The sequence below is a fragment of the Hemicordylus capensis genome, chromosome 2 (assembly GCF_027244095.1).
Source record: "Hemicordylus capensis ecotype Gifberg chromosome 2, rHemCap1.1.pri, whole genome shotgun sequence".
Lineage (NCBI taxonomy): Eukaryota > Metazoa > Chordata > Lepidosauria > Squamata > Cordylidae > Hemicordylus > Hemicordylus capensis.
Genome location: NC_069658.1, coordinates 399125280 through 399145739, shown reverse-complemented (window position 1 = coordinate 399145739; position 20460 = coordinate 399125280). Strand labels below are relative to the sequence as shown.

At 44.9% G+C, this 20460-nt stretch overlaps 2 protein-coding genes and 1 long non-coding RNA gene across 6 annotated transcripts in view; 1 reads left to right on the top strand and 2 right to left on the bottom strand.

Moving 5' to 3' along the window:
- ARHGDIA (Rho GDP dissociation inhibitor alpha) overlaps positions 1–12209 on the bottom strand; it is a 21766-nt gene extending 9557 nt beyond the window's left edge. Inside the window, exon 1 of one of the 4 annotated variants that reach the window (XM_053293818.1) lies at positions 12088–12209. Coding sequence is in view for 1 of the 4 variants with exons in the window: in XM_053293814.1 (XP_053149789.1) it covers positions 11554–11646 (93 nt within the window). In the remaining 3 variants the exon portion in view is untranslated. Of the gene's footprint in view, positions 1–11553; positions 11667–11965 lie in introns of those variants that run through there. The other 3 variants (XM_053293815.1, XM_053293816.1, XM_053293814.1) reach the window with 3 other exon arrangements.
- LOC128344186 (uncharacterized) lies at positions 12012–15435 on the top strand. Its single transcript, XR_008315706.1, has 2 exons — positions 12012–12472; positions 13314–15435. It is a non-coding gene; the product is annotated as an uncharacterized LOC128344186 (long non-coding RNA).
- Positions 15295–20460, bottom strand: ALYREF (Aly/REF export factor). The gene is made up of 6 exons (XM_053293813.1): positions 20227–20460; positions 19707–19838; positions 18214–18361; positions 18060–18123; positions 17708–17879; positions 15295–15609 (listed from the first exon to the last, which is right to left on the bottom strand). Exons 1-6 carry the CDS (start codon positions 20458–20460, stop codon positions 15595–15597), a joined length of 765 nt encoding a protein of 254 aa, XP_053149788.1. The 3' UTR covers positions 15295–15594.

Genomic DNA, 20460 nt, shown 5'->3' with positions numbered 1-20460 from the left:
GGAAGGCCACGTTCCAGTAGAAAGCTTGTCACAGCCTCTTAAGTCATTTCCTCGGAGGAAGCGAGCAGTTTACCAAGGGTCAGCAGGATAAAGACTGCCTACAGGGAACAAAGGGCCTCTCTGCCATTTCCAGGGGGCAGGCACAGCGACACCAGCAGATGCGATTTAATCACACTCCCAGGCTCTCTGCTTACAAGATCTGTAGTGGTGGAGGTGCCACACGTTATACCAGAAACAGCTTAAAAGGAAGAGTCCGATTTATGCATCCCTCCAAAGTAGAGGCCAACAAATAACAGGCAAGCCAGCTCTTGCAAGGTAAACACTCTCAGTAATTTTAAGCCACAAGAATACAGATTTGGGGAGAGCACAGGACTCCTATAGCAATCATGTGGTATTAAGACTCTGAGAAAGCCCTGCAGCCAAGCTAGCTAATGTGCTTAAGGAGCTCTGGTAGAAATATCAACATTCCAGAGGGGTAGCTGTATTAGTCTGTTACACATACACAAAAATGAGACTTGCAGCACCTTAAAGACTAGCAATTTATTATGGCACACTTAGGTAGATTACAACCCACTTCAAATATATAACATATATCCTCTGTTGGCAGATTATGTGCACATACAGGAAAAAATAGTAAACAATAATGCCCAAAGCTAAAGATGTGCTTCATACCCCTGCTAACTGGGCAAAGAGGCACCTTTTACCGTGGTGATTCTCTTTATTTAGCAGGGGGAGAGTAACTGGCCCTATCCACCCCCAGCACATTACCTCCAGTGACTGCTGCTGGAGTCTATCTTGTTTTTCTTTTTAGATTGTGAGCCCTTTGGGGACAGGGATCCATCTTATTTATTTATTATTTCTCTGTGTAAGCCACCCTGAGCCATTTTTGGAAGGGTGGTATAGAAATCGAATTCATCATCATCATCATCTGGTAAGTGGGGTCTAGCACACAAAAATTTATGTCACAACAATCTGTTAATCTAAGATGCCACATACCTCAGTTGTATTCCAGTATATGGATAGGTGGTTAGGCACCAACCAGAAGCCAGGTATATACAACAGGAATCTGAGCATAAAGGCTTAACTATCACTAAACATAGAATAGCCAGCATTTATGTAGCTTTCTTGGCAAAGGTCTCTCACTCTATCTACAATACTAGATCCTTCTAGTATCAAACTGCAAATCAAGTGTTACAAGTTTAATCCTCCACACATCAGACTGCATATGCAGGGCTATACTGATTACATTGTCCCCCAGCTCAGTTAAGCAATTTAGCACCTGAGAATTATAGCTTTCATTTAAGAATAGTTTCTAGCCATCCTAGTTGTAAGGAACATCTTGGGAAGCTGCCGGCAACATTTGGTGAAAACCAAGAAACCAGAAGAGCTGAGAAGCAAGAAGTATTTAGCTCTTCTGGCTAGAATACGCTGTCCCAACTAGCTACAGTCACCAAGGCCTCCTTCTACCACTACTTATTATTCAAGTACTCCAAACATTTCATCTTGAAAGCAAATAAAATAAGCTAAGAATACTTTTGGAAATTTTTCCGGGCACATTCCCTTGGCAAACAACTTGCTTTTCAAGAAACCCTACCCATTCAAACTCAACTATGGGGCAATCTTGGACATTTCTAAAGCTGTACACTGACTTCTTCACCCCAAGCCTTCTTCACCCCAAGAGTCTCAGACATTGATCTAACTGTCCCTGCTTCTCCAACTACCAGTATTTGGAGACCAACATTTCCTGTACTACTTTTACATGCCGTTTTTCAACAGAAGTCATCAAAGCAGTTTACACAGTAAGAAGATGGCTCTCTGTCCCCAGAGGACACTCAGTCTAAATCACAATCGGCATGTGACACCAATATGCTATCAATGTGACTTTGCCAGTAGAGGCTGCAGAACAGATTCCTTCCATCACACACTTACCCTGCTGGGTCTCACATGGCTCTACCAAAGTTATTGATATCCATGCACTGGCCCTGTGTGGGCTCAGCTTCTCCCTCCAGGTTATTCTGTCATGGAGCAGGCTAGAGGATGTGAGTGGGGTGTGTGCGTGTGTAGTGGCTGTGGTCCATAAGAATACCATTTCCCTTCCCAGGGCCCCTGTGAGACAGCTGACTTATATTGAGTGCGTATTTTTGTGGCTGGGAACTAGGGATAGATTGAGGATTCTGTTGGTGTACTGTCCATCCCACTGCCCAACTGACTCCCTAACTGAGCTGACAGAGCTGGTCGCGGAGTTGGTGTTGGAGTCTCCTAGACTTTTCGTGCTGGGGGACTTCAATATTCACTTTGGGGCTGGCTTGTCTGGTGCGGCTCAGGCGTTCATAGCGGCCATGATAACTATGGGCCTATCCCAATTAGTTTCTGAACCAACTCATGTTGCCGGCCATGCACTCGATTTGGTCTTTTGTTCAGCTCAGGGGGGTGTTCCGTGGGTGGGGGATCCTGTCGTTTCCCCATTGTCATGGACAGACCATAGGTTGGTTTCACAGCCACAATCCACCTCTGCAGGGGTGGTGGACCTATTAGGATGGTCCGTCTGAAAAGGCTGCTGGACCCAGTGGGATTTCAAAAGGCCTTGGAGGATCTTGACGCTGGTGCAGCCGGTGATTCTGTCGATGCCCTGGTGGGAACCTGGAACAGGGAACTCATCAGGGCAGTGGACATTACTGCTCCTAAGCGTCCCTTCTGCTTCAAAAATGGCCCCTTGGTATACTGAGGAGTTGTGGGGGCTGAAGAGGTTGGGTAGGCGACTAAAAAGCAAGCGGAGGAGAACTCAGTTCGAATCTGACAGGACACAGCATGTGACCCATTTGAAGAGTTATGTGGTCACAGTGCGTATGGCGAACAAGTTTTTGGTCTGCACGCATTGCGGCTGCAGGATCGTGCTCAGCAGAGCTATCCCAGGTTGTGACGAGTTTGATTTCTGCTCCTACCTCAAATCAGTCCCCGGGGTAGTTCTGCTATGATGCCTTTAATGGTTTTTTGTGAACAAGATCTCCTGTATTTGGGCCGACTTGGATGCCACTATTTTTGCAGCATCTATGGAGACGTCCAGCAATCCCTCTTGCAGTATTAGATTATATCAGTTTCAATCTGTGACTCCTGAGGATGTGGACAAACTGCTTGGGGCGATGCGGCCCACCACCTGTTCTCTGGATCCTTGCCTGACTTGGCTGCTTCTATCTAGCAGGGAGATTGTTGGAGATAGCCTAGTTAATATCATAAACGCATCACTGAAGGAGGGTAGGGTGCCCCTTTGTTTGAAGGAGGCATTGGTTAGACCATTCTTAAAGAAGCCTTCCCTGGACCCCTTAGCAATGGACAGTTACAGGCCAATCTCCAATCTCCCTTGGTTGGGCAAGGTGATTGAGAGGGTGGTGGCCGACCAGCTCCAGGTAGGGATGTGCACGAACCGGTCCGGAGGCCATGTTGGAGGCCTCCAAACCGGTTCGGAGCCGGACTGGTCCGGTGGTCCGGCACCGAGAGGGGGTCTACCGTTAAGGGCGGGGGGGGGGGTAGAACTTACCCCTCCTGCCACTCTTCCCCCTCCGGCGATGCAGTTTCAAGTGAAGTTTTTGGGGTGGCAGCGTTCCTTGCTGCCGCCCCTGCCCCTGCCTGGAAGTCTCCGTAATAGCAGCACGCATGCGTGCGTGTGACGTAGGCAGCACACGCGTGCATAGCAGCAACAGGCGCGTGCGCACCGCCACGCGCACATGCGTGTGCCTATTACGGAGACTTCCAGGCGACGACGGGGGCAGGGGCGGCAGCGAGGAACACTGCCGCCCCAAAAACTTCGCTTGAAACTACAGCGCCGGAGGGGGAAGAGCGGCGGGAGGGGTAAGTTCTAACCCCCCCCCGCCCTTAAAGGTAGACCTCCCCTCGGTGCCGGTCCGGACCATGCACATCCCTAGCTCCAGACAGTCTTGGAGGAAACTGATTATCTAGACCCATTTCAAACTGGCTTTAGGGCTGGCTATGGGGTTGAGACAGCCTTGGTCAGCCTGATGGATGACCTTTACCAGGGAATCGACAGAGGGAGTGTGACTCTGCTGGTTCTTCTGGATCTCTTGGCGGCGTTCGATGCCATCAACCATGGCATCCTTCTGGATCGCCTGGGGGAGTTGGGGATAGGGGGTACTGCCTTGCAGTGGTTCCATTCTTATCTCTCGGGTAAATTCCAGATGGTGGAGCTTGGTGACAGTTGCTCCTCAAAACGGGAACTGTTATATGGAGCCCCGCAGGGCTCCATTTTGTCACCAATGCTTTTTAATATCTATATGAACCACTGGGTGAGGTCATCAGGAGATTTGGTGCTGGGTGTTATCAGTATGCTGATGACACCCAAATCTACTTCACTTTTTCATTTTCAAGAAATGGCACTCATTCTCTAAATGCCTGCCTACAGGCAGTAATGGCCTAGATGAGGGAGAACAAATTGAGGCTGAAGCAAGACGGAGGTGCTCAGTGCGGGGCTCAGAATCTGAGGGGTGAGTTAGATCTTCCTGTACTAGATGGGGTTACACTCCCCCAGAAGGAGCAGGTGTGCAGCTTGGGGAGTACTCCTGGACCCAGGCCTCACCCTGGTATTTCAGGTGGAGGCCATGGCCAGGAGTGCTTTCTATCCGCTTCGGCTGATTTGACAGCTGCGCCCTTTCCTTGAAGAGTATGACCTCAAAACAGTGGCGCATCAGCTGGTAACCTCCCTACTCGACTACTGCAGCAACCCAGAGAGACCATATTTTTCCTGTTTTGTAATAGTTAAAAAGCCTGCCAATATGTTTCCGGGCAAAATACAAAGTGCTGGTTATTACCTTTAAAGCCCTGAACGGCTTAGGTGAGTTATCTAAGAGAGCGCCTTCTTCTCTACATGATCCCCACTGCACATTAAAGTCATCCGAGGAAGTCCATCTTCAGTTGCTACTGGTTCGTCTGGTGGCGACGCAGAGGCGGGCCTTCTCTGTATCTGCTCCTGGGCTCTGGAATGCACTCCCGGCAGAAATCTGTAGTTTGAGATCATTGCTGTCCTTCCGGAGAGCCCTTAAAACCTATCTGTTTGGCCTAGCCTTCCAGGGTTTTAAATGACTGACTGTTTTAAACTGTTGCCCTGATTTCCAGGGTTTTTAGCTGTTTAATTGGTTTTATTGTGTTTTAATAGTTTGATTTTAATTGTTAATTTGTTATAATTGTTTTTATCATGCTGTAAACAGCCCTGAGCCATTTTGGAAGGGCGGTATACAAATCTAATAAATAAATAAATAAATAAGAATGTCAAGGAACACTTTCACTTAGCAAAACCTAGCACAGATCTGCATGAATCAGGTGCTAACCGGTGGTGTTGCTCAGTATTCATGAGTGCCCCTTATAGTGTGGGCAACACTAGAAATTTATCACACCTTATATGGAAGTGCTACTCGAGAGATGATCTGAAAGTGCAGATGGCAGGGGCACAGGAAGCAAGTTTTTAAAAAATGAGTTGTCCTGCACCAAGTGTCTGACCTGGCTGAACTGGAAAGCCTTCAGTGCTACCAATATCACCTAGTTTATCAAGGAGAGGATGGATCAGGGGAAAAGGGAATTAACTAGCACTACTAGTTACTACTACTAGTTCCAGGACTACTTAGAATGCTTTGCAATTTGGGGAGGGCTTTGGAATGCCTCCGCAGAGAGCTCCGCCATGCTCCCTCCCTCAGTGTTTTTAAAAAACTAAAGACTGTTTTAATTTAAAACCAAAGACTGTTTTAAGGTATAAATATTTTAAAATCAATCAATCAATTTGCATACTAATTTAGAATATACATGTAAATTATCAAGGAACAAAACATCTCTAGGCCCAAATATTCTTCTCAGTACAAGTGCGCCCTGATACACTTGTACTCAGGATTAACATGTCCGACCAAAAAGGGATATGACCGGAATCAATTCTGAATCTGAAGCTTCAAGATAGTTCCCAGAATACTCTGGATGAAAAACTGCCAATTAGTAGTACAGAGAAGCATGCCTGCCCCCAAGTGATTATGGCACCTCACTACATCCATAAAGGCTGATGATTCAATTCCCACTTAGTCATAGGGTGAATGGTTCTTTATATGCCGTGCAGCAACAAATGACCTACTCATTCACTGGGTTAGATAGGGCTTACAGATGCAGGGCTCACCATGCCACCCTGGAACAGAGAAAGCTGTCTTATACCAAATCAGACCATTTGTCCATCTCACCCAGTACTGTCTGACTAACAGCAGCTCTCAAAGTTTCAGGCAGAAGGCTCTCCCAGTCCTATCTGGAGATGCCAGAGAATGGACCTAGAACCTTCTGCATGCAAAGCAGATGCTCCACCACTAACCCAGAGAATGAGTGTTTTAAATGTCTTGCTTTTAAATTTTTGTTTTTGTTTTTAATTAATGTTTTACTTTTTTAATCTTCTTGTAAACCAGCCAGAGACATAAGTTTTGGGTGGTATAAAAATATGTTAAATAAATAAATAAATAACCCATCCTTTCACATATCACGGGTAACGGTACACAGTGATACACCATTATCAGTCTGATGGTTCTGGACCAAGAGATGCTTCACACATTTTCAGTTAGTAATTAGTTCAACTCCCTGCAGAAATGTATAATGACATATCATGATGTGACACCCGAGTTTATTCTACACCTATCAAGAAGGTGAGCAACATCTGCTCACTCAGGACTCTCATGGCACAGACACATACACTGCACTGTGTGTTAAGGAAACTGATTTTCCTACATATCTCTCTCTCTCTCTCTCTCTCTCTCTCTGGAAAAGTAATGCATGAAATGCTCTTTATGTATTTACCAGGGTGGATTTGATTTAAATCACTAGCAGGGTGGATAAAAATCAAAAAAATCCGATTTAAATTTTAAAAAACCTGGTATTTACTTATATTTAACATGACCAGTGTTAAGGCCCTGAATCTAGTACATAGCTAATACTCCAGCAAGACTTGTATAGTCTAGTGCTTGTTAGGGCTTCTCCCAATCTCTCCAATTGGCACCCCTTTCCTGCTCATCCAGTTCATGCAATATATACTCATTCTTGGGACGTTTCTAAAGGTGAGAAGGTGCCCACTAGAAGCAAAGTCTTAAGAATGGTCTGAGAAAACACAATCTAGATCATTAATCAGACTGCAATCCAGACAGAGGAACACTCAGCACCACATAAGGCTTTGCTACCAGGGAAATGTGTTGCTGAGGAAAGGCAAGAGCAGAAGCCTCTCACATGGATGGTCCCCAAGGCTGAGCCGCTAATTCACTTTGGCAGAAGGTTCCATTTGAATGAGCTGGAGATCCCATTAGTCTTAGAGATAATGCACTGTGCCGCAGTGGGGGAAGAAGGAATCAGTGGGGAGCTTGGGCTTGCATGCACAATTTAGCCAGAGGACACAAGACACTATCGACTGCCAGGTCCTGCAATCCAGTCGTTCCCATCACATCTGCTAGCTTTTTCTCCAGAATGGCAAGATTTTGTAGCAAGAAATTATGTAGCCATGAGGAGATGGTGGCCCGGGGGGGGGGGAGGGAGAGAGGGAGGAAAGCCCAGTATAGAACTTTACTCCTGCTCAACCATTCCCCAGCTTCTAAGCTCTAGTTATCTTTGCTTGAACGCTCTCAAGTTCTAATGCAGGCAATGAATCCAAGCCCTTAATTTGGTATAGCAGGAGAGGGATTCTGACGCCTGGCCTGCATTCACCCACGGGATAACATTCACTGCCATTGTGCGATAGCCGATAGTACAAGTTTGCTAAGCTGCAGTATATATACAAGTTCTCACCATGGAAACACAGCAGCAAATATTGACAAGGATAAAAGCAAGACTTCAGGAGCCTTGGGTTTTACTAGAAATACTACAACGCCAATCTGAAGTGTACTACTGGGAAGCACTGAGCCAGTAGATCACTAGAGCTGCTATTCAAGGAGATCACTAGAGCTGCTGTTCAAGGAGATCACTAGAGCTGCTGTTCAAGGAGATCACTAGAGCTGCTGTTCAAGGAGATCACTAGAGCTGCTGTTCAAGGAGATCACTAGAGCTGCTGTTCAAGGAGATCACTAGAGCTGCTGTTCAAGGAGATCACTAGAGCTGCTGTTCAAGGAGATCACTAGAGCTGCTGTTCAAGGAGATCACTAGAGCTGCTGTTCAAGGAGATCACTAGAGCTGCTGTTCAAGGAGATCACTAGAGCTGCTGTTCAAGGAGATCACTAGAGCTGCTGTTCAAGGAGATCACTAGAGCTGCTGTTCAAGGAGATCACTAGAGCTGCTGTTCAAGTTTGTGTGATGGCAAAGCTTTGAGGGATAACAGAAGCCCAGGTGCTTACAGCCTTAAGGTTGGCAAAGCAACCAAACCAATTCACCGTCCAAGTAGGTAGATTAGATTAGGAGGTTTGGGACACAGGAGCAGCTAGATAACTATATCCCCAATCCATTGACCTATGCCAGGCTATAGCCACTGGAATTCTTAATAGACATATACTGCTTTTCAAAAGTTCTCAAAGTAGTTTACATAGAAAGAGGAATGTGAAGACGATTCCCTGCCCCCTAAAGCGCACAAGGACGACGCCAGCCACTAGGAGGGATGCCGTGCTGGGCTGAACAGAAATTACTGTGCTCCCCTCACTAACTGTTCGAGAGTTACCACTTCAGAAGGTGCGTTTCTGCCTAGTGAGGAGGGGCAGTGTGTTCTCTCATTTTTTATCATCTGTGTGCAGAATGAGTTTTGTTCTGGGCGGCAGTATCAAGGCAGTGTGCGCATACCTGCATTCAGGGTGGGGCCTTCCTGATTCAACCTGAGCGGGATCTAAAATTAACTGAGCAGACATCAGAAAATGTGTGAACATGCACATGCCTTAGAGCAGGAGTGGGGAACCTTGGCCCTCCAGCTGTTGTTGGACAACTCCCATCATCCCCAGCCACAATTATTGTGGCTGGGGAAGGTGGGAGTTGTTGTTCAAAAACAGCTGGAAGGCCAAGGAGATTAAAGCAGTAATGAACTGCTTTACCTACAGCTCCTTTATTTCACCGAAAGCCTAAAGAGTGGTACTTTCCCTAAAGCAGAACAGTGCTGTTTCCAAGAGAAGACTTCTCAGTAAAGAGGATCAAATTTCCACCCCACTGGATTTCTCTGTATTGCATTTCACGCAGACTACTACAAGACTACAAACCAGTTTGACCATCTCAAACCTTGATGAGGCACTTAACTCCCCAGTGGAAAATACTTACAGAACACCTAGGTTAGTTGAGAAAGGAAGGAGAAGGTTAGTAGTACACCTATAAAAAGAATGCAGGTAGAATACTTATTGCATCCAAGCCACCACTTTTCTTACAGACCCAGAAAGACAATTAGAAACATCCTTTGTTCTTTGTAACACAGTAGTTCCTTTCTGTGCACCCAAGTATTTGTTTTTCCTCTGTTTGGAAGCCTGAAGAGTTGGCACTCATTTACATGTGCCTTTCACGTAAAGTATGAATAATTATGCAGACAAGCTCCCCTCCTACTCTCAGCACCTCTGCTGCTACAGGATGCTAAAATAAAGAACACTCAGTACCATAACACTTTTAGTAATGGTTTGAGGACACCCACCTGGTATCTTTCCAAAAGACCACTAGAACAGGCTGCACATTCTCCAAAGCCATCTTAGTCCTAACTTATCTTTATCATTCATCTGACACAAGAAAAGCCTCACACATACTAGCCCAAACATATGTATATACTGCTTTTCAAGAAAAAAGTTATCAAAGCAGTTTGCATAGAAAGAGAAGATTGCCCCCTATTCCTAAAGGGCTCACAATCTAAAAAGACCACCAAGATGACAGCCACTAGAGGAGTACTGTGCTGGGTTGAATAGTGACAATTGATCTCCTCTACTAAGTACAAGAGAACCACCACTTTAAAAGGGTGCCTCTTTACCCAGTTAGCAGGTTTTACTAACTGGGCAATGTATATTTTATTTATTTAGAAAATTTAACAACCACCTGACTTCCTTTGACTCGAGGCGGTTTACATAAATTAAAACGAAGACAAGAGAAGAAGGGGGGAGGAAGAAAGAAAAGGAAAAAAGAAGAAGTACTCCCCCCTGCACACCCACATTAAAAACTAAAAGCCTGACAAAATAGATAGGTTTTCAGGAGCTCCAACTCCCTCTGGAATCACTGAACTTTAGCCATAAATACAACCACACTGCCAACAGCAGCAATAGCTATATGGCACACTGTTGGTCTAAGTTATGCATGCTGTCCACCTCTGATTCTGCAGGCAATCATCTCTAATATTACAACTCAGCCCCTTTTAAGTCTCCAACCTAGTTTATAAATCGAGCCAACAGGGCTCGATTTCACAGAAAGGAATTCCATAGAAAGGACTCAAAGCAGCAAATGCAGGCTTGTAAAGTTGAGTTTGAGCCCGAGTTGTTTTTTTTTAAGGGGTGTTTTTGTGTTGTATCTACAAAGGATACAACACAAAAGGCTCAAGAGACAGCTGTAAAAATATGGAACAAGCACCTTCATAAAATTGGTTGTTTATTTCCTTAAACCAAGGTAAGATTAAAAATCTAGACTATTTCTACAAGCTAGGGAATTCAGATACTATTCTTAGCACCCACACTGTCCACTATTCTCACCTGGTTTATTTTTACCTATGCCACATGACTTCTAGCAACATAAACTTGTGTCCTTTTACCCTTCCCTCACCAGCATGAACTTTGTTCAAAAAGTGATCTATGCCTACATTAACAGCTTTGATAGAAATATGAATCATCCATACCAGTGCTTCATTAAAAATAAAAAATAAAAGAGCATGCAGGTGTTGAGAGTCTGCCTGGCAGTCACTCCCTCTGTCTTAAAGGCAAAGTGTACCATCCAGTCAATTTAGACTCCTGGTGCCCACAGAGCCCTGTGGTTTTTCTTTGGTTGAATATAGGAGGGAATTACCACCATTGCCTCCTCCTACACAGTATGAGATGATGCCTTTCAGCACCTACCTATATTAGAAGATGCTGCCCGATATAGGTGGTTCCCATAGTCTGGGGATTCGAAACGACAACCTTCTGTTTGTTAGTCAAGCATTTCCCCACAGCGCCACTTAAGGTGGTCTCCCTCTACCTTAGAAACCCTTTTATCTGAGAAGCCTGGAGACCGATTTTCTTTGTCATTAAGCAAATGCACTCTGTACATCCTCCATGCTAGCATTCAACAGTGCTGACTCAAATTGAGCCTTGATTCATACCCCTAGCCCACCCCTCCCTTCAAACAGTATTTTATTTACTATTTATTTAATTTATATACCGCCCTACCAAAAATGGCTCAGGGCGGTTTATATGTTCAAAGGCTTTGCATAAAAACTCGCTTCAACATCAACCATCAACCAAACTTCCGAGATAAAACAATTACAAAATGACATGAGACAAATAGTTAACGCATATTTAGCAATAGCTGCTTAGGAAAAATAAAGCCAATAGAGAGAACAGAACTATGCAGTTGTGAAGCTATTCGGTTAGCTATTAACCCAAACAGCCGCAGAATAGCATTGCATACCCAAGGCGGCAAGGCTCTCCTTCCTCTCTCCCCCGCCACCACCATGCACCCCGATATGACCATGCAGGCACAGGTGGGTTGTAACAAGCACATGGGGCGGGTTAGGGAAGAGACAAGCGTCCCTACCAGCGAAGAGGGTAAGCCATGGGGCGGGGGGAAATCAGCTTCTGCAGGGTGGAGATTGGAGGAGGAAGAGTCAGAAAGCAAAAAGAAGAGAAGACAGCGGAGGAGGAAGTGACTCCACTACGAAACACAAGGAATCCCCACAAGGCACAGCCAGCGAAGAGGAGCGGCCAGAACGAGAAAGAATAGCCGCGGGGGGTGGGTGGGCTACTACACAGAGGAGCCCACACACAGGCATGCGTTCCCCAGCAGGCTCCCTCTTCTCCCCGCGCCCATGAAGTGCACCCACCTACACCAGTCTCTACCTCGCGCTCCTACTATCGCTGTTGCAGCCACCGGTGACCAAGCGCCGCCCGCCACCGCCCAGATCCACCCCGCGCGCGCGCGCCCCCGCACTTCCGCAACACCCACCTGTCGTCACTTCCTACCATATGAGAGCTAGGTTTGTCCGCCCCCATCCAGCGGGTAGCTCATTTCCGGCGAGAGTGCTATTGATTGGCGGCTAAATCAGGGGCGTAAATGTCATAGAGAGCACACCCTGCGGCTAGAAAGTCTCTACCCGCTTTTGCTCCGAGGGGAAGTAGAGCTGAGATTTAGTTTTCTCCCCGCCTAGCAGCCATCTTGGAGCCGGAGTGGCGGAGTTTAGGCCGTTGTGTAGGTAGAAAGAGACCAGGAAAGCCCTCTGGCAACTGAGAGCCCCGCTTCTGGTCATGCCACTGGAGGAGCTACAGGGAGGCGAGGAAAGGAGCAGTAATATGGAGCTATAAAGCAGAGTCTCAAGGCTTTGCTTCGTTCCGTAGGTATTCTCAGGAGCACGTGTAGAAACCAAGACCAACCCCTGCCCCCCACCCCCGACTCGCGCTCTGTTAATTACACAATTTAACTCTTTGTATGCCAACTCCTTTAGAGTGAATACAAATCAGGTTTCCCACTCTTCCAGCAGTGGGCGAACTGGGCTTTCCTCATGAAGATGAATTCGGCCTCCAGCAGAAGCCTTTGATTAAGTGCCGTCAAGTCGGCGTCGATTCTTAGCGACCACATGGATAGATTCTCTCCAGGATGATCTGTCTAGAAAAGTCCTTACCCACAGCTAATAGCCTTTACAAACGTTGCCTTCTCGCAGATTTCCACTCGAGTATATAGTTCAAAAGGAGAATAAGGCTTGCTCAGGTCACTATCTCTCGTATACGGTACTCACTTGGCAGCAAGTCCAGTTAAACAAGACAGTGATTTTTTTTTAGTTGAGGGGTACAGAATCAAGCTGAAATGCTTGTGCAGACAAGCCACACTTCATTCTTTAGACTTTTATGAGCAGTAAAGCACAATTATGTTATTCCCAATTCTTCCAAGGCAATTGGCACCAGTCTTTAGCTAGGTACACTGTTAATTTTATGCAGGGCAATTTAAGACAATAGCCAAAACAGTTCTAGTAGGACAGCCCATATTTTTTAAACCACTGGATATCAAGTTGATATTGATTGCACTACATAAACTAAGTGTACGTTTTTGAACAAAGCAGTTTATAAGACAGGAAACAGGCCAGCATCCCTTCAAATTCACACTGTGCTGTTCAAACTCTGCATTTTTCTTTATACCATTTGCATTATACTAATCAACCAATTTTTTCTTCATTACAGTTGATCCACTGCATTTACACTGGCAGCTGATTGGCACTGTGTATACATGGTACACAAGTTACCTGTTTTCAACAGAATATTGCGCTTTGTACATGTTCCTCTGTTTTTCGTAAAAAATAGTGCCTCCCCCACAAGGAAATACATACACATACAGCAAAGTGTATGTTGATAAACAGATACAGTTCCCTATCTGTTTATCATCAGGTTTTCAGTTCCTGGTGTGGTGACCAGTTGTATAAGGGTGCCTTATCCTTTGATGCATGATAATAAACTCAACACAGTACTAAATAGAACCAAAATGAAGCATAAATATTATTTGTGGGAATCTCAAAAGTGATACTGCTTCAAAGTAACCCAGGCTCTATGATAAACATACAATTTTTAAGAGCCAACTTCTTGTATTTATGGATCTCTATACATATACAGTGAACTTGTAGAGAAAGATTTTTGTATAAAACCAGATTAAATAATCTTAGTTTAAAATCCTGGACATCAAGTGTACAAAGATATACTACTTACAGTTGCATCTTGTAAACAGGACCACTTAAATCAGTGAGCATTCTCATACCAAATTGATATATTTGTACAATGAACTATTGTGAAAAGCATGTAATAATAGCCTCCATTTATGAAATTCAAGTTCTAGGCAGGGTATTTTTTTTAACCAGTTGGGAATACAGAGTAGAACCCACCCCACCCAGAGAACTATATCAGGGAATTAACTGAAACAAGGGCATATGATTCAGAGCTCACAAAAAGCCTTAGCTATTTCTTAAGTATAATGTGTGCATTCTTCAGTGGTAATACTACCTCTAACTTGTATGAAAATAAAGACATTCACATCACTACCATACATACCATGTCATACCTTTCAAGCCTATTATGTTAACATATCTACCATAGTTACATGCCTTAAGTAGAGCCAATATGAGGTCCTCACAACTGAGAAATATTTACCCAGTATTTACTGTCATGAGATATTTATGGAGATGAATTATCTAGGAGCAAGCAACAGCTGACAACATCCAACAAGTATCCATGCTTATTCAGCTGTAATATAAAGCTATTACTTGAAACAGACAGTCTAGGATCTTAAATGGTATCTTGCTATACCTAGTTTTTTCAAACTGTGGTCTCCATTTCAGCATGAGGAAGCTGTGGTGCTATGCAAAAAATTAAATTATTTTGAATCTTCAAAACAGAGGATTTTCTTCTGTGTTACAAGCCACGTTAGGGCTGGTATGTAGGACTTAAACCTTTGGGTAGCACTGGCAACCTGGCCTCATGAATGGTGTCAAGGGTCTCTTCTCTCCCCAAACACAAGGGACAAAACACACTTCACCACTGCCACACTATTTTGATATATAAGCCATCGCCACATCTTATAACACCCAGAAATAGCTTTAACCCCCGTAAATCGGTAGTTGTGATAACAGGCTATACTGTAATGAATGCCACCAAACAGATTTACTTTGAAATAAGAATTCAATAGGGAACTGCAAGTTGAAAGACTAAATCTTTACTTGGCATGTTGGAGTCACTGAGTTTTCACAGCAACTGTTTTACAGTAAAAATACTGAGGTGGGACCAGCACTGAACTTTGGAATCAAGTGTTAAATACAAAAACGACTTTAACAAGAAATTCACTCCCTCTCCATGACCACGAAGGGTGGAGCTATTTCAATGGAGAACCCCACCATCACCACCACCTCCCTGCAAAAGCAGTCACACTGTTTGGCTTTAGCATAGACAAAAGAGGAGAGTCAGCACACAGGAGATGGGGATGTACAGTTTACAAGCCCCTACTGGGGCAGAGTGGAGGAGAGAGACCTGAGAGAGCAGAATCCCTCCCATGGGAAGGGCAATCAGCACCGACTCTTTCACTGTGGGATGGCAGGCAGATACCTGCTCCCCCACCCATCTTAGCTCCTGCAGCCTCAAGGCTAAGCTCCAGCTGCAACAGGAAGCAGACATTTACAGCTCTAGACACATTTCTATTTTATTACTGCCAAGGTGAAAAAGCCACCTTGGCCCAACAAGCAACCAGTAAAATTTTTCCCAAAAATAACTCAGTACAAAACAGATCTGTTTCAGAATTAAAAAAAAAAGAAAAAGAAAGAAACCTTTACATGAGTTTAAAACCTATTCCAAAACATAAAAGAAACAAAAATTCCATCCTTGATATTAGTAGCCGCCGCCGCCGCACACCCTTCCCCTCCCGCTGGGGAGCATGGAATGAGATGCCTGCAGTCCTTCCCATGCACAAGATGCACCAACTGGTTTAACTGGTGTCCATCTAAAACAGAAGAAAAATACAGTTACTTGGTTGCCACCAGCTGGGTAAAAAAGCCATACAGTTAGGCAGCCTTGCACAGCCCAATCTGGACCTAATCAGCATGGTTTAACTACCATTACATGCCCACCCCACCAAAATTGGCTCCTCAAGTTTTTTAGTACATTGATGAGAAGATCTTTAAACCCACAAAAGGACTTGAACTTTTCACAATTTTAGCTCAATTTCAGACATTTACATACTCATCTTCAATCTAGTTAAGCAAGATGAGATGCTCTTAACTAGAGTTCAGACCTGGACAGCATCACTGAGTTGAACTCAACTATGTATGTACATACTAGACTCACTTAAAAAGGTGTGCTTGGAGGAAACACAGTAAGAAGTGAAGAAAAAAATAGTATGACTTGATAGCGATTCTGGGGAATATTTGGAGCCTAGTAGCTGCTGCAGTATTCTAGAACCCGATATAGATCATAGTCATTTTCTCTTACAAATGGCAAAAGAAATTAATCACAAAAATCCACCATTATTTGAGTGCACGCAACATTTTATTACTCTAAAGGGGGTCAGTTTGTTCCCATGGCACTCTAGGTATTTTGTGCTAAGATTGTGGCTCAGTTACTTTTTGGAGTCCCGTTATGGATCCAGGGAGTAACAGCTGAACTGGAGAGAGTATAGTTTTTTGTTTGTTTTTTTTAAGAGCAATCTTTGCAGTGCCTAGGTGCGTGCCTTACTCTGTTCTATGCTTGGAATCTGGGTCTTTCTCCATAGCCTGTGAAGCCTGGGAGCTTACTTTTGTTAGATGGAGTAAACTTTGTTCAGAGATTCAGGAATTTTCTTTTTTCCAATATTTATGGGTGGATTCTTATCCTAACCCTTGGCTAACATATGTAAATAACAAAATTATGCAACTGGGCCTTTCTCCTTCAGAACTTCTCACTTGAGAATATAATAAGGTGAAGGAAATATTATTTCTCCGGTTGCATGATATTGAACGGCAGGCACTTATATCTTTGGCCAATAGGACTTGCTCCCCTTTACATTTTGGGATTTTGCCACCTTGGGGAGATAGAGGTGCTAATTATTTAACAACGCTGCATTTTTCTAAATTTCGGGTTTCATTTGCTCTGGCCCGGTTAAGCGTGTTGCCCTCTTCTCTTTTGGAACGGAGGTTTGCTAAAATTCATCCTGTTACGGGGTTTTTGCCCTTGTGGCGCTGGCCTCCTGGAAACTGCACCCATGTTTTGCTATATTGTTCTTTGTATCGGGATGCCAGAGAAGAACTTATTTCGCCTTTGTTACTCAATTTTCCTGGAAGGTGTGAGCTTTTTTATACATATTATTGTCTCACAGATGTAAGCTCTGAGATTACAAAAACTGTAGCTAAGTTTTTCTGTATTGCCATTAGGTTAAGGTCCCAATTAAGCGCTTAATTGCTGAGGCTGTTTATTATTTTTAAGTAATTTATTAGGAATGATTGTATTTTGTTTTATTGTGTTTTAGCATTGATTATTGATTGTTGTATTGGACATATTTGTTACTTCTATTTTTGCTGGCCAATGGCTGTAATAAAGTTGATGATGATGAGTGCACGCAACAACTATACTTTGCACATCCAGAATTACTGGATGAGCATCTCAGTCATGATAGAAGGACAGAGGTGGGAAAGCCCTTAGAAACACAAAAGGCCAAACACTGCTCAGCTTCAAGGCTGACTACCACCTTCCTCAAGGGTGTCTTACTCTTTAGTAAAGTTGTACTATCTCAGATTTTGAGCATATACATTTATCTATCACATTTATATATTACCCTATATAAAATCTCAGGGCAGTTTACAATCTAATCAAACCAAAACCTAAAAATCATATGAACAGATTAACCAGAGACGGGGAGATTCTTACTTCATTTGGGAGTGTGTTCCAGAGCCTCAGGACAACTCTAGAGAATGCCCGGTTTTGGGTCACTACCAAACGAGCTGGTGGCAACCGCAACTGGACCTCCTCAAATAGGCAGCGGGGTTTATTAAGAAGGCACTCTCTTAAATACCTTGGGCCCAAGCTGTTCAGCTCCACAATCAGGCTCTTCTCTCCCCATTACCTACCCTGGCATTATAAGCATCCAACTGTGCATCCAACTCTTCTGCAGAAAGCTGCTGTTTGGAACTCCTTCCAGCACCTCTGCCTCTGCCCCGGTTGCCACGGCTGCCTCGTCTGTTGCCACCACCAAAGCCACCTGAGCCACCACGGTTTCTGGTCATGCCTCCTCTATTTATACTAAAATAAAATAAATAATAAAAAAGGACTAATTGGAGGCATAGTAAATAAGCCACAAAGAGAAATATGCAGAATCCCCCTCTACAAAGTACACTGCAAGCAACACAAGCTATACTTGCAACAGGACTACACAGTTAGCCTTTGCTAACCAACTGCAATAATCCAAAGTTAGCGCCCTACCTTTGTATTGGTCTCCTCTGTGTATCTATTTGTGATGTAACCAACTGGATGTTCATAGGACGTCCTATGGGAAGAAGAAGAAAAACATTAATGATCACAACTGTGGCAGACTACCTCCCACCAAGTAAATATGAGATCAACAGCAAATATATACCATCCAGTGGGACTCCATTGTACTGTTTCATAGCCTTCAGAGCATCTGCCTTTCTCTCAAAATGAACATCTGCGGTACCTAGACTACGTCCAGATCGGTCATAGTGCACTGCTGCCTTCTTCAACGTTCCAAACTCTGCAAAAAGCTCCTGAAAAGGAAGAAGGCAAGACACACAAATACTTAACATATGCAAGGACAGAGTAAGATGATCTTGTAAAAGGATCCAAAGCAGCCACCCAGAAAGTCTACCCATTAGCAAGTCAAAGAATAGAGAAAACACGGCTGCACGAATTCAGCTCTCCAGCTGTTGTTGGGACTACAAGTACAATCATCCGCAACTACTGACCACTGTGGCTGGGATAATGGGCATTGTAGCCCAACAGCAGCTGGAAGGCTGAAGTTGATAAGCCCTGCAGTAGACTACTCTTCATTTCCTTCAGATTTTTATTGCAGCAACAAAGTTCCTTCTAACCTTGCTTAAAATCAACTCCAGAGCTTTTGGAGGATAAGACAGATTTATCACCTTTTGTATACAGATTGTTGGCCCTGCATGAGGCCTTTTAAAAGCCCAAATAAGGGCAGCATATATGCAAAGTTTCTTATTCCAGCACCCCTCACTACACTAGGATTTGTTCCAGAGAAAAGAGTGAACTAGGTGCACTCTCACTTTAAGAGAAACATTACAGCATTTGCGTCTCATACTGTGAAAGTACATTTAGTTCTATGCTACTTAGAGGGAAAATGCTGGGGGGGGGGGGACAACACCATGAGCCCAGAGTGTGGGTCATCACAGATAAAGAATTGCTTTACAGACCAGGTTTCTTTTCTAACTTTAAACAGACATAGGGCCTCATCAAGACCTGCAATTTAGCCCAAGTGCATCAGGTGCAATGTGTTTCCTTTATTAGAAGACATTCTATAACTCATGCACAAGCTAATCAAAGTCTGGGAGAGTGAAGATGGCGGCAACAACAAATGCAGTGTGTGAAGTGGGGTGGGGGTAGGGAATTCTCTCTTTAACAGGCAAACAAGGTCAGATTCCTTGCCAAAGAAGAATTCATAACAGCATCCTCATCTTCCCCAGACGATAGGGTGGGGAAACATTTATTTCAACTATTATCAGAATCATAGTCCTGCACTGCTTTAATATATACACTCTACTCAAAATGGCAACACCAGAGAACTTTTTAAGGAAGAATCCACGAAGAACATTAACTCAAACACAGAGCAAAAAGAACTAGCAAAGCCAACCATTCCACATTCAACCTATTCCTTTCTTTTAAAAAAAAAAAAAAAAGATGAAGCTGCCACAGAGGAAGAATTTGGTCACCTAGTATCAGGAAGAAGTTACTGCACTCCATGAACTATTATGGAAGGTGAACTTGCATAGCAAGAGACACCACACACCCAAAATGAGGAAAGCCCCACTGAACTACCTGATCCATTATAACTGTCCTGTAGTACCTCTTATTAAGGACAAAGGAAAAACGTACCTGTATATCGGCATCTGACACGCCAAAGTCGAGATTAGAGACGAGAAGTTTCCCGCCTGTCTCCACACCAGCGCCGGCACCAAAACCACTATCAAACAGATCATGCTGCCACTTCTCGGGGAGTTGTTTTGGCTGTAATGAAAGCGAAACCCTCAGCTAAGCGCAGTCCAGCGCCCTCCCAACTGAGCTACCCGCACGACCCTCCCTTTTGCCTCTTGGAAGGCCTCCCCTCCCTCCCGTTGCCCTCCGAGCTCCTCCTACGCCAGCCCAGGGATCGGAGCCTTCGTCCCGCGAACCGCCGGGATTCCATCCAACCTCGCCCCAAAGAACCCGAACAAGGCGCCCGCCGCCAGCCACCCGGACACGCTGGGCCCAGGCCGGGCTCCTCCCAAAGAAAGCAAAGGCAAAAAAAGCTTCGCGGGGCCCAGCTTACCCCCCCCCCATCACCCCCACGCAGGACTCCAGCCTGCCTCCCACTACGAGCGAGCTCCGGTCTCGGCCACGCGCCCCAGAATCGTACCCGGCTATAGGGCGCGGGCCTGTTCCTGCCGCCTCCCCGGGTCAGGGCGGCTCTGTTCCGGATGGGGCCGCTGCCTCCTGCCCGGCCGGCTCCACCTCGCCCGGCCCCGCCACCGCCTCGGCCGGCGGTCCCTCTCCCCCGGCCTCGGCCGCCGCCGGCCCGGCCACCTCCGCCGCGCTGGCTCCGATTCAACTTAATAATATCGTCCAAAGACATGTCCATTTTGTCGCCCAT

Coding starts and splice junctions, on each gene's coding strand:
- ALYREF (XM_053293813.1), bottom strand. CDS start 20,460: ATGGGCGACAAAATGGACATGTCTTTGGACGATATTATTAAGTTGAAT. Junction 18,362..19,706: donor TGTCAGATGCCGATATACAG/GTACGTTTTTCC, acceptor CTTCCTTTTCAG/GAGCTTTTTGCAGAGTTTGG. Junction 18,124..18,213: donor CAATGGAGTCCCACTGGATG/GTATATATTTGC, acceptor TTCTTCCCATAG/GACGTCCTATGAACATCCAG.